This window comes from Sinohyriopsis cumingii, chromosome 4 (assembly GCF_028554795.1).
Source record: "Sinohyriopsis cumingii isolate HCF-2022 chromosome 4, ASM2855479v2, whole genome shotgun sequence".
Classification (NCBI taxonomy): Eukaryota; Metazoa; Mollusca; class Bivalvia; order Unionida; family Unionidae; genus Sinohyriopsis; species Sinohyriopsis cumingii.
The window spans coordinates 124,370,220-124,386,832 of record NC_142964.1 but is presented as its reverse complement, the minus strand read 5'-3'; the positions used below and the strand labels follow the sequence as shown (position 1 = coordinate 124,386,832).

The 16,613-nt window shown below is 34.2% G+C and overlaps 1 protein-coding gene across 1 annotated transcript in view; it reads right to left on the bottom strand.

Moving 5' to 3' along the window:
• Positions 1 to 16,613, bottom strand: part of LOC149802037 (uncharacterized) — a 316,208-nt gene that overhangs the window by 26,060 nt on the left and 273,535 nt on the right. The window contains exons 75-76 of the mRNA XM_089956881.1: positions 14,183 to 14,398; positions 2,588 to 2,608 (exon numbers count right to left, since the gene is read on the bottom strand). Of these exons, the coding sequence (XP_089813007.1) occupies positions 2,588 to 2,608; positions 14,183 to 14,398 (237 nt within the window). The remainder of the gene's footprint in view (positions 1 to 2,587; positions 2,609 to 14,182; positions 14,399 to 16,613) is intronic.

The following is a 16,613-nucleotide window of genomic DNA, read 5'->3' as shown; positions in this document are numbered from 1 at the left end:
GTCCATCAGTGCACAAGTCTATAGTCAGTAATTTTTGACCCATTTTAGCACCTGGCCATCAGATCAAAAGCCTATAGTCAGTAATTTTTCATCTGGAAGACTTTCAATGACATTTAAGGTGCAGAGCAGTCAACAATCAGGACTGAACAGACTTCGGTGAAACTATATTAGTATTAAATTTTAGAATAAGACGGGCAATTTCATTTAAATAAATGTACCTACATGACCAGAATGTCATACACTGTACCTGATACAAGCACTGTTACCTGACCATTGTACAGGATACATTATACTGTCTAATATGGAAGCCACAAGGCAAGTGCACCATAAATCTTACGTGTAAAATGATACCTATACCAGTGAATGGTTTCACTTAAAACAGTTATTTATCAAATCTGAATGAGTTTCTCATAGCTCACCAGAAAATCCCAATGTCTGAGTCATGCATTTTATTTTTGGTCAAAAGGTCAGTCCTCTCAGATATGCCCAGCATATATGACAAATTCTGAAGGACTGATCCTGATTATGAATATCTTGTGTAATTAAATGGTCAACTAATCATTCCACTTGTTAAATGGAAATTAATTTGAATAAATGTACACTACCTTTCATTGAAACTGATACTGTAACTACAACTTGTTAAAGTTACATAGAATGATGCTAAATTTATGTAAATACCAAGCAAAAATAAGAATTATTTGGAAATAATTCTCAAAGTACTCTCTAAACAAACAGAAATTAAAATAAACGGTAGAATTCAATAAAAAACATAATTAACAATAAATATTTAATTAATTAATTAATTAATATTTATTATTTAAATATATACTGAAGATGTATTGCATAAAAACGGTAAAGTAAAGCTGCTACCCAGAAGAACCTGTGCAAATACATGACTTAGCCATACTTGCTAGGATAATTCATTTTAATTATTCATTCAAAAACTGTGTAGAAGGAGTGAATTAATTTGTATCAAAAAGTGCTTGCTTCAAACAAACTGCATAGTCATGGGTTTTCTTGGATGCAGCCTTGCACCTTTTTCTAAATTAAGAATACATGTAAATGTCAGCAACACATCATAAATTTTGCCATTAATATCATTTGCATGCTTGTTCCATCAAAAAGGCACATAATCTAAGTCATCAAGATGCTCAGTGTTATCATTCATGCAAGTGACAAGTTTCTCATTGATAAAGATTAAATCACACATTGATACAGATTAAAATGGAAGACTACAGAACTTTATCATGTTGAATACTACTTAAGTCAATGAAGGTTGCAATGACTGATGATTTAATTCAAATGTAAGTACTATGTATTTAGAAATCAGATATATCTATAGTGTTTCTTGAATATTGGTAAGAAATGGGGACCCAATGTACAGTGTCTATCTGGAGACATTCTTGTTAGTTTATGTGTGTTAAGAAAGACAGTAAAGCAAATGCAGTTTTGCACTGAGGATCATAAAAGGCAGGCGCCACTGTAATATCTACCCTCTAAATTTGGCAGACATAAAAATTTTAGGGCTGGGGGAAAACTGATGTACATAATGTAATAGTAGTGCTAAAAAACAAGATAATCTTATTTGCTTTGACAATTCTGCCATGTTGACTTTATCATCTGCACTTTACTATATTTTCCTTGTAAACTTACATCATTGTTAATAACCATTTACCATGTGCTCAAGTAACTCATAAAAAAAACTTTAATACCATATGTACTTGCTTATAAGTGGAATCAAACTGTAAACAACAAAGGTCCTGATCTGCCCTTGCATAATGCACCTACAGATTGGGGTCTATGTTGTTTGTTCTACTGATTTCTCCTAACAAACTGCACAGATCAAGATCTGCCAACATATTATGCGATGGTAGATCTTGGTCTGTGCAGTTGCAGTTGGACTTGTCTAATAAGCATGTATATAAAGTATGTCTAAATAGACTATGTCTAAATATCTGGTTAACCTGAAATGAGTTGCATCATTTAATTTTCCATTTCAGATGTTATGTACTCATTACTGCCAGCATTAATTATAATAAATACTCATGTTTTCCTAATGGCTTTTCTTTACAAAGTAACAATCAACAATTAATGACAAATTGAGTATTTGCATTAATTTTATCTCTGTTGTCATTAATTTATGTTATAGATTTTATAAACTTAAGCAACAATGGCCATTGCTTTTGTCAATATAGACATAAACAGGCATCCAATTAAGAGGAGCTGTAGGAATATTTTTCCTTTTTTTTTCCTCACAAAGAAGTGCACCAATATGGGGACATGGGGGCCACAAAATGCACTCAAGGTGCACCACTGCAAATAATATCATTGATAAATCATCAATCATAACTGAAATTTATTTCAAAATTACCAATAGCAACAACAATATAAACAATGATATAAAAGTACAAACTTAAAAAAGATAATGGCAAAATAAATTTAGGCAAGGATCTAGCAAAAAATATGAAGTGATTATGCAGCATGCAAAGTGAGATGTGAATTATATGCCAAACATGTTAATGTGTGAATAAAACTTAGTATCATCTTTGATGAACATTATGATTGTGCAAATAATGTAACATATTACCATATAAGTGAATCAAGTTTGCTGAAACATGAATGACATGTGTTAAGTTAACATCATTTTATAAAATATATAAACACGAATAGTTTTACTTAGAATATTTTTAATTCCAGTAAAGAATACCATATATACTTAATTAGAGTCAGATACAACTGCAAGGACCAGTCATAGCATAATGCAAAGGCAGATCTGGGTCTATGAAATTTGTTATGAGTAATCAAAAGCACCAGCAACACAGACCCTGATATGCTAACACATTATATTATGACAGATTCAGGTTTATTGTTTGCAGCTGGGCCTGCTTTGTAAGTGAGTATATACAATAGATGAATTTAAGATGGAGAGATATCATACTTGCCACAGAAAATGTTCATGACAATTTCTACATTATTGTCTGATGATCATTTTTGTCTATGTTGCCTTTTTTAAATTTGTCTAGATGATAAAGTTACCTTATTTCTTTGAACTCATACCAAATAAATTGAAATCATTATTATACTAAATAGTATCTAGAAAGAATGATTGAGCCATATACAGTATACATTTTAAACTATATTCTAGATAGGCAAATATAAGAAAAAATAAAAAGCACACTATTCAATACAATACTGTATACAATATTATAATATTAAGAATTTTAGTTACTGAATGCACATTACTCTATCTCAGCATTCTAAAACATGGCAAGAACCTTGTTTTTCTTGAAACATACCACTAACCATGTCTCATTAGTACATACCACTATCTATGTCTCATTGGTACATATCATTATCCATGTCTCATGTCTCATTAGTACATATCATTATCCATGTCTCATGTCTAATTACTACAAACCACTATCCATGTCTCATTACTACAAACCACTATCCATGTCTCATTACTACAAACCACTATCCATGTCTCATTACTACATATCATTATCCATGTCTCATGTCTCATTGGTACATACCACTATCCATGTCTTATTACTACAAACCACTATCCATGTCTCATTACTACAAACCACTATCCATGTCTCATTACTACATATCATTATCCATGTCTCATGTCTCATTGGTACATACCACTATCCATGTCTTATTACTACAAACCACTATCCATGTCTCATTACTACAAACCACTATCCAGGTCTCATTACTACATATCATTATCCATGTCTCATTGGTACATACCAATATCCACATCTCATTACTACATACCACTATCCATGTCTCATTACAACATACCACTATCCATGTCTCATTAGTACATATCATTATCCATGTCTCATGTCTCATTGGTACATACCACTATCCATGTCTTATTACTACAAACCACTATCCATGTCTCATTACTACAAACCACTATCCATGTCTCATTACTACATACCACTATCCAGGTCTCATTACTACATATCATTATCCATGTCTCATTGGTACATACCAATATCCACATCTCATTACTACATACCACTATCCATGTCTCATTACAACATACCACTATCCATGTCTCATTACTACATACCACTATCCATGTCTCATTAGTACATATCATTATCCATGTCTCATTGGTACATACCACTATCCATGTCTCATTACTACAAACCACTATCCATGTCTCATGTCTAATTACTACAAGCCACTATCCATGTCTTATTACTACATACCACTATCCATGTCTCATTACTACATATCATTATCCATGTCTCATTGGTACATACCACTATCCATGTCTCATTACTACAAACCACTATCCATTTCTCATTACTACAAACCACTATCCATGTCTCATTGGTACATACCAATATCCACATCTCATTACTACAAACCACTATCCATGTCTCATTACAACATACCACTATCCATGTCTCATTGGTACATACCACTATCCATGTCTCATTACTACAAACCACTATCCATGTCTCATTAGTACATATCATTATCCATGTCTCATTGGCACATACCACTATCCATGTCTCATTACTACAAACCACTATCCATGTCTCATTACTACATACCACTATCCATGTCTCATTACTACATATCATTATCCATGTCTCATTGGTACATACCAATATCCACATCTCATTACTACAAACCACTATCCATGTCTCATTACAACATACCACTATCCAGGTCTCATTACTACATACCACTATCCATGTCTCATTACTACATATCATTATCCATGTCTCATTGGTACATACCACTATCCACATCTTATTACAACATACCACTATCCATGTCTCGTTACAACATACCACTATCTATGTCTCATTACTACAAACCACTATCCATGTCTCATTACTACATATCATTATCCATGTCTCATTGGTACATACCACTATCCATGTCTAATTAGTCCATACCACTATCCATGTCTCATTACTACAAAACACTATCCATGTCTCATTACAACATACCACTATCCATGTCTCATTGGTACATACCACTATCCATGTCTCATTACTACAAACCACTATCCATGTCTCATTAGTACATACCATTATCCATGTCTCATGTCTAATTAGTCCATACCACTATCCATGTCTCATTACTGCAAACCACTATCCATGTCTCATTATTACATACCACTATCCATGTCTCATTAGTACATATCATTATCCATGTCTCATGTCTCATTGGTACATACCACTATCCACATCTCATTACAAGAAACCACTATCCATGTCTCATCAGTACATACCATTATCCATGTCTCATTACTACATACTACTATCCATGTCTCATTAGTACATACCATTATCCATGTCTCATGTCTAATTAGTACAAGCCACTAACCATATCTTATTACTACATACCACTATTAATGTCTCATTGGTACATATCACTATCCATGTCTCATTACTACATACAACTATCTATCTAGTAAATACCACTATCCATGGTTCATGTCTCATTACCACATACCACTATCCATGTCTCATTAGTACATACAACTATTCATCTCTCAAGTTTCATTAGTTTATATCACTATCAATGTCTCATGTTTCATTACTACATAACATTATATATCTCTCATTAGTACGTAACAAAATCCATGTCTCATTAGTACATACCCTAATAGATTAAATCAATCTCAAAAAGGTTACAAAGGTTTTATTCAGTATGGTCATATTGGGAGAGACAGTGAACCTCCAAATAGAGAAGTCCCAATGCAGACAAAGCTAACCTTTCCAGGATATCTGTACATACACATTATGCTGACATTGTTTATGACACTGTCTTTCATGATTAGCATAAATATAACAATATTAATGTAAATAATGATTTCTTCAGTGTACAGTGTGAGTATTACATTAAATAATGGTAATTACTTTAACACCATTTATCAATTACCACTATGAACAATCCTTTAAAGGTTTATTCCACAGATGCTACACAAACATACTATTACACTATCAAGAAGGCCATAATAACACTACAATCTAAAGAAGGCCATATCACCATATACTCTTAAGAAGACTATTACTATACACTCTTAAGAAGGCCATATTACTATTGCACTCTTAAGAAGGTCATATTACTATCAGACTCTTAAGAAGGCCATATTACTATCAGACTCTTAAGGCCATATTACTATTAGACTCTTAACAAGGCCATATTACTATTACACTCTCAACAAGGCCATATTACTATTACACTCTTAAGAAGGCCATATTACTATTACACTCATAACAAGGCCATATTACTATAAAACTCTTAACTAGGCCATAAAACTATTACACACTTAAGAAGGCCATATTACTATTACACTCTTAAGAAGGCCATATTACTATTACACTCTTAAGAAGACTATTACTATACACTCTTAACAAGGTTATATTACTATTAGACTCTTAAGAAGGCTATATTGCTATTACACTCTTAACAAGGCTATATTACTATTACACTCTTAACAAGGCCATATTACTATTACACTCTTAACAAGGCTATATTACTATTACACTCTTAACAAGGCCATATTACTATTAGACTCTTAAGGAGGCCATATTACTATTACACTCTTAACAAGGCTACATTAATATTACACTCTTAAGAAGGCCATATTACTATTACACTTTTAACAAGGCCATATTACTGTTACACTCTTAACAAGGCTATATTACTATTACACTCTTAACAAGGCTATATTACTATTACACTCTGAAGAAGGCCATATTACTATTACACTCTTAACAAGGCTATATTACTATTACACTCTTAAGAAGGCCATATTACTATTACACTCTTAACAAGGCTATATTACTATTACACTCTTAAGAAGGCTATATTGCTATTACACTCTTAGGAAGGTCATATTGCTATTACACTCTTAAGAAGGTCAAATTGCTATTAAATTCATAAGAAGGCCATATTACTAATAGACTCTTAAGAAGGCTATATTGCTATTACACTTTTAACAAGGCTATATTACTATTACACTCTTAAGAAGGCCATATTACTATTAGAATCTTAACAAGGCTATATTGCTATTACACTCTTAGGAAGGCCATATTGCTATTACACTCTTAAGAAGGCTATATTGCTATTACACTCTTAAGAAGGCCATATTACTATCAGACTCTTAAGGCCATATTAATATTAGACTCTTAACAAGGCCATATTACTATTACACTCTTAACAAGGCCATATTACTGTTACACTCTTAAGAAGGCTATATTACTATTAGACTCATAACAAGGCCATATTACTATAAAACTCTTAACTAGGCCATAAAACTATTACACACTTAAGAAGGCCATATTACTATTACACTCTTAAGAAGGCCATATTACTATTACACTCTTAAGAAGACTATTAGTATACACTCTTAACAAGGCTATATTACTATTAGACTCTTAAGAAGGCTATATTGCTATTACACTCTTAACAAGGCTATATTACTATTACACTCTTAAGAAGGCTATATTGCTATTACACTCTTAGGAAGGTCATATTGCTATTACACTCTTAACAAGGCCATATTACTATTACACTCTTAATAAGGCCATATTACTATTACACTCTTAAGAAGGCCATATTACTATTACACTCTTAAGAAGGCTATATTGCTATTACACTCTTAGGAAGGTCATATTGCTATTACACTCTTAACAAGGCCATATTACTATTACACCCTTAACAAGGCTATATTACTATTACACTCTTAATAAGGCCATATTACTATTACACTCTTAACAAGGCCATATTACTATTAGACTCTTAAGAAGGCTATATTACTATTACACTCTTAAGAAGGCCATATTACTATTAGACTCTTAAGAAGGCCATATTACTACTACACTCTTAACAAGGCTATATTACTATTACACTCTTAACAAGGCCATATTACTATTACACTCTTAACAAGGCTATATTACTATTACACTCTTAAGATGGCTATATTGCTATTACACTCTTAGGAAGGTCATATTGCTATTAAATTCTTAAGAAGGCCATATTGCTATTACACTCTTAACAAGGCTATATTACTATTACACTCTTAACAAGGCTATATTACTATTAGACTCTTAAGAAGGCTATATTGCTATTACACTCTTAACAAGGCTATATTACTATTACACTCTTAAGAAGGCTATATTGCTATTACACTCTTAAGAAGGCTATATTGCTATTACACTTTTAACAAGGCCATATTACTATTACACTCTTAAGAAGGCTATATTACTATTACACTCTTAACAAGGCTATATTACTATTACACTCTTAACAAGGCTATATTACTATTACACTCTTAAGAAGGCTATATTACTATTAGACTCTTAAGAAGGCCATATTACTATTACACTCTTAAGATGGCTATATTACTATTACACTCTTAAGAAGGCTATATTACTATTACACTCTTAAGATGGCTATATTGCTATTACACTCTTAAGAAGGTCATATTGCTATTAAATTCTTAAGAAGGCCATATTGCTATTACACTCTTAACAAGGCTATATTACTATTACACTCTTAACAAGGCTATATTACTATTAGACTCTTAAGAAGGCTATATTGCTATTACACTCTTAACAAGGCTATATTACTATTACACTCTTAAGAAGGCTATATTGCTATTACACTCTTAAGAAGGCTATATTGCTATTACACTTTTAACAAGGCCATATTACTATTACACTCTTAAGAAGGCTATATTACTATTACACTCTTAACAAGGCTATATTACTATTACACTCTTAACAAGGCTATATTACTATTACACTCTTAAGAAGGCTATATTACTATTAGACTCTTAAGAAGGCCATATTACTATTTACACTCTTAACAAGGCCATATTACTATTACACTCCTAAGAAGGCTATATTACTATAAGACTCTTAAGAAGGCTATATTGCTATTACACTATTAACAAGGCTATATTACTATTACACTCTTAACAAGACTATATTACTGTTAGACTCTTAACAAGGCCATATTACTATTACACTCTTAACAAGGCCATATTACTATTACACTCTTAACAAGGCCATATTACTATTACACTCTTAAGAGGGCCATATTACTATTAGACTCCTAAGAAGGCCATATTACTATTACACTCTTATGAAGGCTATATTACTATTACACTCTTAACAAGGCCATATTACTATTACACTCTTAACAAGGCCATATTACTATTACACTCTTAACAAGGCCATATTACTATTACACTCTTAACAAGGCCATATTACTATTACACTCTTAACAAGGCCATATTACTATTACACTCTTAAGAAGGCTATATTACTATTCGACTCTTAACAAGGCCATATTACTATTACACTCTTAAGAAGGCTATATTACTATTACACTCTTATGAAGGCTATATTACTATTACACTATTAACAAGGCCATATTACTATTACACTCTTAACAAGGCTATATTACTATTACACTCTTAACAAGGCTATATTACTATTACACTCTTAACAAGGTCATGTAACCATTACACTCTTAAGCATAACCTATGGTCACTCAACTATCCAGCTAGACTTTCTAAGATTTGATGCAACTCTTTATCACTAGCACAAACAAAATGTAAATCTCGCAAAACTTTTACTTTGATCAGAAAGAAAAATATCAGAATGAAGAAACAAATGGAAACCCCAAAATAAAGAGAAAATCCATTTATCCATGCACAGTACACATAAAATGACACTTCCCAAGATCATCCCATTTATATATCCATCCATGCACAGTACACATATCAATGACACTTTCCAAGACCATCCCATTTATATATCCATCCATGCACAGTACATATACAATGACACTTGCCAAGACCATCCCATTTATATATCCATCCATGCACAGTATACATATCAATGACACTTCCCAAGACCATCCCATTTATATATCCATCCATGCACAGTACATATACAATGACACTTGCCAAGACCATCCCATTTATATATCCATCCATGCACAGTACACATATCAATGACACTTTCCAAGACCATCCCATTTATCTATCCATCCATGCACAGTACACATACAATGACACTTTCCAAGACCATCCCATTTATCTATCCATCCATGCACAGTACACATATCAATGACACTTTCCAAGACCATCCCATTTATATATCCATCCATGCACAGTACACATACAATGACACTTTCCAAGACCATCCCATTTATCTATCCATCCATGCACAGTACACATATCAATGACACTTGCCAAGACCATCCCATTTATATATTCATCCATGCACAGTACATATACAATGACACTTTCCAAGACCATCCCATTTATCTATCCATCCATGCACAGTACACATATCAATGACACTTTCCAAGACCATCCCATTTATCTATCCATCCATGCACAGTACACATATCAATGACACTTTCCAAGACCATCCCATTTATCTATCCATCCATGCACAGTACACATACAATGACAATTCCCAAGACCATCCCATTTATCTATCCATCCATGCACAGTACATATACAATGACAATTCCCAAGACCATCCCATTTATCTATCCATCCATGCACAGTACATATACAATGACAATTCCCAAGACCATCCCATTTATCTATCCATCCATGCACAGTACATATACAATGACAATTCCCAAGACCATCCCATTTATCTATCCATCCATGCACAGTACATATACAATGACAATTCCCAAGACCATCCCATTTATCTATCCATCCATGCACAGTACACAGATCAATGACACTTCCCAAGACCATCCCATTTATCTATCCATCCATGCACAGTACACATATCAATGACACTTCCCAAGACCATCCCATTTATCTATCCATCCATGCACAGTACACATATCAATGACGCTTTCCAAGACCATCTCATTTATCTATCCATCCATGCACAGTACACATATCAATGACGCTTTCCAAGACCATCTCATTTATCTATCCATCCATGCACAGTACACATATCAATGACACTTTCCAAGACCATCCCATTTATATATCCATCCATGCACAGTACATATACAATGACACTTGCCAAGACCATCCCATTTATATATCCATCCATGCACAGTACACATATCAATGACACTTTCCAAGACCATCCCATTTATCTATCCATCCATGCACAGTACACATACAATGACACTTTCCAAGACCATCCCATTTATATATCCATCCATGCACAGTACACATATCAATGACACTTTCCAAGACCATCCCATTTATATATCCATCCATGCACAGTACACAGATCAATGACACTTGCCAAGACCATCCCATTTATATATCCATCCATGCACAGTACACATACAATGACACTTGCCAAGACTATCCCATTTATATATCCATCCATGCACAGTACACATATCAATGACACTTTCCAAGACCATCCCATTTATCTATCCATCCATGCACAGTACACATACAATGACACTTTCCAAGACCATCCCATTTATCTATCCATCCATGCACAGTACACATATCAATGACACTTGCCAAGACCATCCCATTTATATATTCATCCATGCACAGTACATATACAATGACACTTGCCAAGACCATCCCATTTATATATCCATCCATGCACAGTACACATATCAATGACACTTCCCAAGACCATCCCATTTATCTATCCATCCATGCACAGTACACATATCAGTGACGCTTTCCAAGACCATCTCATTTATCTATCCATCCATGCACAGTACACATATCAATGACACTTCCCAAGACCATCCCATTTATATATCCATCCATGCACAGTACATATACAATGACACTTGCCAAGACCATCCCATTTATATATCCATCCATGCACAGTACACATATCAATGACACTTCCCAAGACCATCCCATTTATCTATCCATCCATGCACAGTACACATATCAATGACACTTCCCAAGACCATCCCATTTATCTATCCATCCATGCACAGTACACATATCAATGACACTTTCCAAGATCATCCCATTTATATATCCATCCATGCACAGTACACATATCAATGACACTTTCCAAGACCATCTCATTTATCTATCCATCCATGCACAGTACACATATCAATGACACTTCCCAAGACCATCCCATTTATCTATCCATCCATGCACAGTACACATACAATGACACTTCCCAAGACCATCCCATGTATCTATCCATCCATGCACAGTACACATATCAATGACACTTCCCAAGACCATCCCATTTATCTATCCATACATGCACAGTACATATACAATGACACTTCCCAAGACCATCCCATGTATCTATCTATCCATGCACAGTATATATACAATGACACTTCCCAAGACCATCCCATGTATCTATCTATCCATGCACAGTACATATACAATGACACTTCCCAAGACCATCCCATTTATATATCCATCCATGCACAGTACACATATCAATGACACTTTCCAAGACCATCCCATTTATATATCCATCCACCATAGTACATATACAACAACACTTTCCAAGACCATCCCATGTATCTATCCATCCACCATAGTACATATATAATGACACTTTCCAAGACCATCCCATTTATCTATCCATCCACCATAGTACAAATAAAATGACACTTTCCAAGACCATCCCATTTATCTATCCATCCACCATAGTACATATACAATAACACTTCCCAAGATCATCCTATTTATATATCCATCCATGCACAGTACATATACAATGACACTTCCCAAGACCATCCACTTTATATATCCATCCCTGCATAGTACATATACAGTGACAATTCCCAAGACCATCCCATTTATCTATCCATCCATGCACAGTATACATATCAATGACACTTCCCAAGACCATCCCATTTATCTATCCATCCATGCATAGTACAAATACAATGGTACTACCCAAGACCATCCCATTTATCTATCCATCCATGCACAGTACACATATACAATGACACTTCCAAGACCATCCCATGTATATATCCATCCATGCACAGTCCATATACAATGACACTTCCCCAAACCTTCCCATTTATCTATCTATCCACGCACAGTACATATACAATGACACTTGCCAAGACCATCCCATTTATCTATCCATCCATGCATAGTACACATACAATGACACTTCCCAAGACCATCCCATTTATATATCCATCCATGCACAGTACACATATCAATGACACTTCCCAAGACCATCCCATTTATCTATCCATCCATGCACAGTACACATATACAATGACACTTCCAAGACCATCCCATGTATATATCCATCCATGCACAGTCCATATACAATGACACTTCCCCAAACCTTCCCATTTATCTATCTATCCATGCACAGTACATATACAATGCCACTTGCCTAGACCATCCCATTTATCTATCCATCCATGCACAGTACATATACAAGGACACTTCCCACAACCATCCCATCTATAACCTGGTATTGTTTATTTTTCTACGGAGGATATTGAAACTCAATGCCTTTCTCAAGGACTTACTAAAGCAGTATCTCCAGACTAGCTTGAGTGGGTATCAGTTCCACAACACTGGATTGTAAGTCAAATAATCTAACAACTGGGCTACTGTGGCCGCTCTGTAACCTGGCTTCTCTGCCAATGGGCTACGCATTCAAGTATCAACAAAGGCTTTCTAGTTTGTAGCCTAGCCTTGTCTGCAAATGGGCTAGGCATTCTGGTCTCAACAAGGCCTTTCTAGTCTGTAGCCTAGCCTTGTCTGCAAATAGGCTACACATCCTGGTATCAACAAGGCCATTCTAGTCTGAAGCCTAGCCTTGTCTGCAAATGGGCTACACATCCTGGTCTCAACAAGGCCTTTCTAGTCTCAATAAGGCCATTCTAGTACTAATCAAGCTTTTTTTTAAATAGTGACTGGCTCAAATAAATGGATAAATGGTACAAATTCTTGGTTTCAGCAGTGTCCAGTTTAGAGAAGTTTTACTACACACACACACACACACACACACATATATATATATATATATATATATATATATATATATATATATATATATATATATATATATATATATATATATAAGGTACATAAATAAAAACAGAAGTGCTAAAATACAATTAAACTGATTTGTTCTGCACTATAGAAGAAAATGAAGGCTATATCAATACAGTACTTCCATATACTGATAATTCATATTAATGACACGATACTGACCTGGGTCACAATAATATCCAGGAGGGCACACAATGCAGGAATCTGAGCCATTGTTCATCTGGTATGTCCCGTTAGAGCACATGATGGGGTAGACTGAGCCCTCTACACAGTAATAGCCTGCCCAACATAACAGGTCACTGGGCGTAGGGGAACTCTGACCCAATGTACAATAGTAGCCTGGGCTACAGTTTCCAGTTGGGGCAGTGTTACCAAGTCCTGAAACAGGTTTCAAAATATCAAGTGGAACATGAATGTAGAGGAACAAAAAATGTTAATGTAGTATAGTTCAGGTAAATAACAAGATTCCATGAAAGTGTCTAAAATTATCGACCAAACAGAATCTCCAGAAATCCAAAATGAGTCACTTTCTTTCTTCCATTTATTCTTTTTAACTGCTGGGTACTGAAACCTAATCAAAGGTTCTTGAAAAACTCCAAAACTAAAAATATTTTCTTATAGGTTTGACTTAACATGTTCACAAGATAAATGCAGAATAAAATTCTTTGTCATGGACTTCAACCTTGAATCCAATATAATTGATAGATCAATGAACTAGTCTCTGATACAGTTAAAGTTTGATCAAATCCAGAATTGACACTGTTTTGAAAAATCGAAGTCATTTGAAAGGAATCATTACAAGTATTCTTCTGATATATCTAAAAACTGAGTTTGTTAAAAATCCATTCAGTCTTGTTTGTGTTATTATGCTCACGAGCCATTATAAAAAAACATCCCAAGTAATTGCATACCATAAAAAGGCTTTCAGTGAAAAGGGCATGTCAGTATGACAATCTTTCATGGTATTAGGAAAGAATTTAAAGATGGTCATGTTGGACATGGTATTAGGAAAGTATTTAAAGATGGTCATCTTGGACATGGTATTAGGAAAGTATTTAAAGATGGTCATGTTGGACATGGTATTAGGAAAGTATTTAAAGATGGTCATGTTGGACATGGTATTAGCAAAGTATTTAAAGATGGTCATGTTGGACATGGTATTAGGAAAGAATTTAAAGATGGTCATGTTGGACATGGTATTAGCAAAGTATTTATAGATGGTCATGTTGGACATGGTATTAGGAAAGTATTTAAAGATGGTCATGTTGGACAGGGTATTAGCAAAGTATTTAAAGATGGTCATGTTGGACATCAGATTAGAAAAGTATTTTAAGATGGTTGATTTGGACATGGTATTAGGAAAGTATTTATAGATGGTCATGTTGGACATGGTATTAGCAAAGTATTTAAAGATGGTCATGTTGGAAATGGTATTAGCAAAGTATTTAAAGATGGTCATGTTGGACATGGTATTAGCAAAGTATTTAAAGATGGTCATGTTGGACATGGTATTAGGAAAGTATTTAAAGATGGTCATGTTGGACATGGTATTAGCAAAGTATTTAAAGCTGGTCATGTTGGACATGGTATTAGCAAAGTATTTAAAGATGGTCATGTTGGAAATGGTATTAGCAAAGTATTTAAAGCTGGTCATGTTGGACATGGTATTAGCAAAGTATTTAAAGATGGTCATGTTGGACATGGTATTAGGAAAGTATTTAAAGATGGTCATGTTGGACATGGTATTAGCAAAGTATTTAAAGATGGTCATTTTGGACATGGTATTAGGAAAGTATTTATAGATGGTCATGTTGAACATGGTATTAGGAAAGTATTCAAACATGGTCATGTTGGACATGGTATTAACAAAGTATTTAAAAATGGTCAATTTGGACATGAGATCAGCATTGTTTTATTTTCTGACCAGTTACAAGTGATACAAAACCTTATGGTGAAATCCAATTTTGATTATGATCATCCTCAAAGGAAACAGATCTAGACTGTGCTTGATATTTGTATCAGAAAAATTCCTGTAAAAGTTTGTTCTGAAGGAGTAGAAATAATCAACTTTTTAAGGTGGCCACCATGTTAGATGCCAGATTGGTACCATTTTCATTTGGGATCATCTACAAGTCATACATGGAATTTTAACATAAGCCCCATCAATTCAGGAGGAGTAGCAACAAGATTTCAAGATAGGAGCCATATTAGATATTTAATTAGTACAATTTGCATTTAGGAATATCTCTTTACAAAAAACAATAAGATTTTAAAAAATGGCAACCATAATAACTAAATTGGATGTTCAAGGTGTATCTTTCTTTATTCAGGACCCACTACACCTCATGATGAAACTGCATGAAAAATTTCAGGACTTTATCCAAATAGTTTAGATTAAGTCTGGACAATGGACTATCCACTGATAATGGGTGATGGACAGACTGATGAAAGATGGACAATGGACTACATATGTACTCCCATCACACAAGTTCTTCAAGTCTTTGAATGAAAGAAACAAAATATTAAGAATACTCAGTTTTAAGGGGTCTGATAATACGTACATGAAACACAGTCTAACTGATCTGATAATACA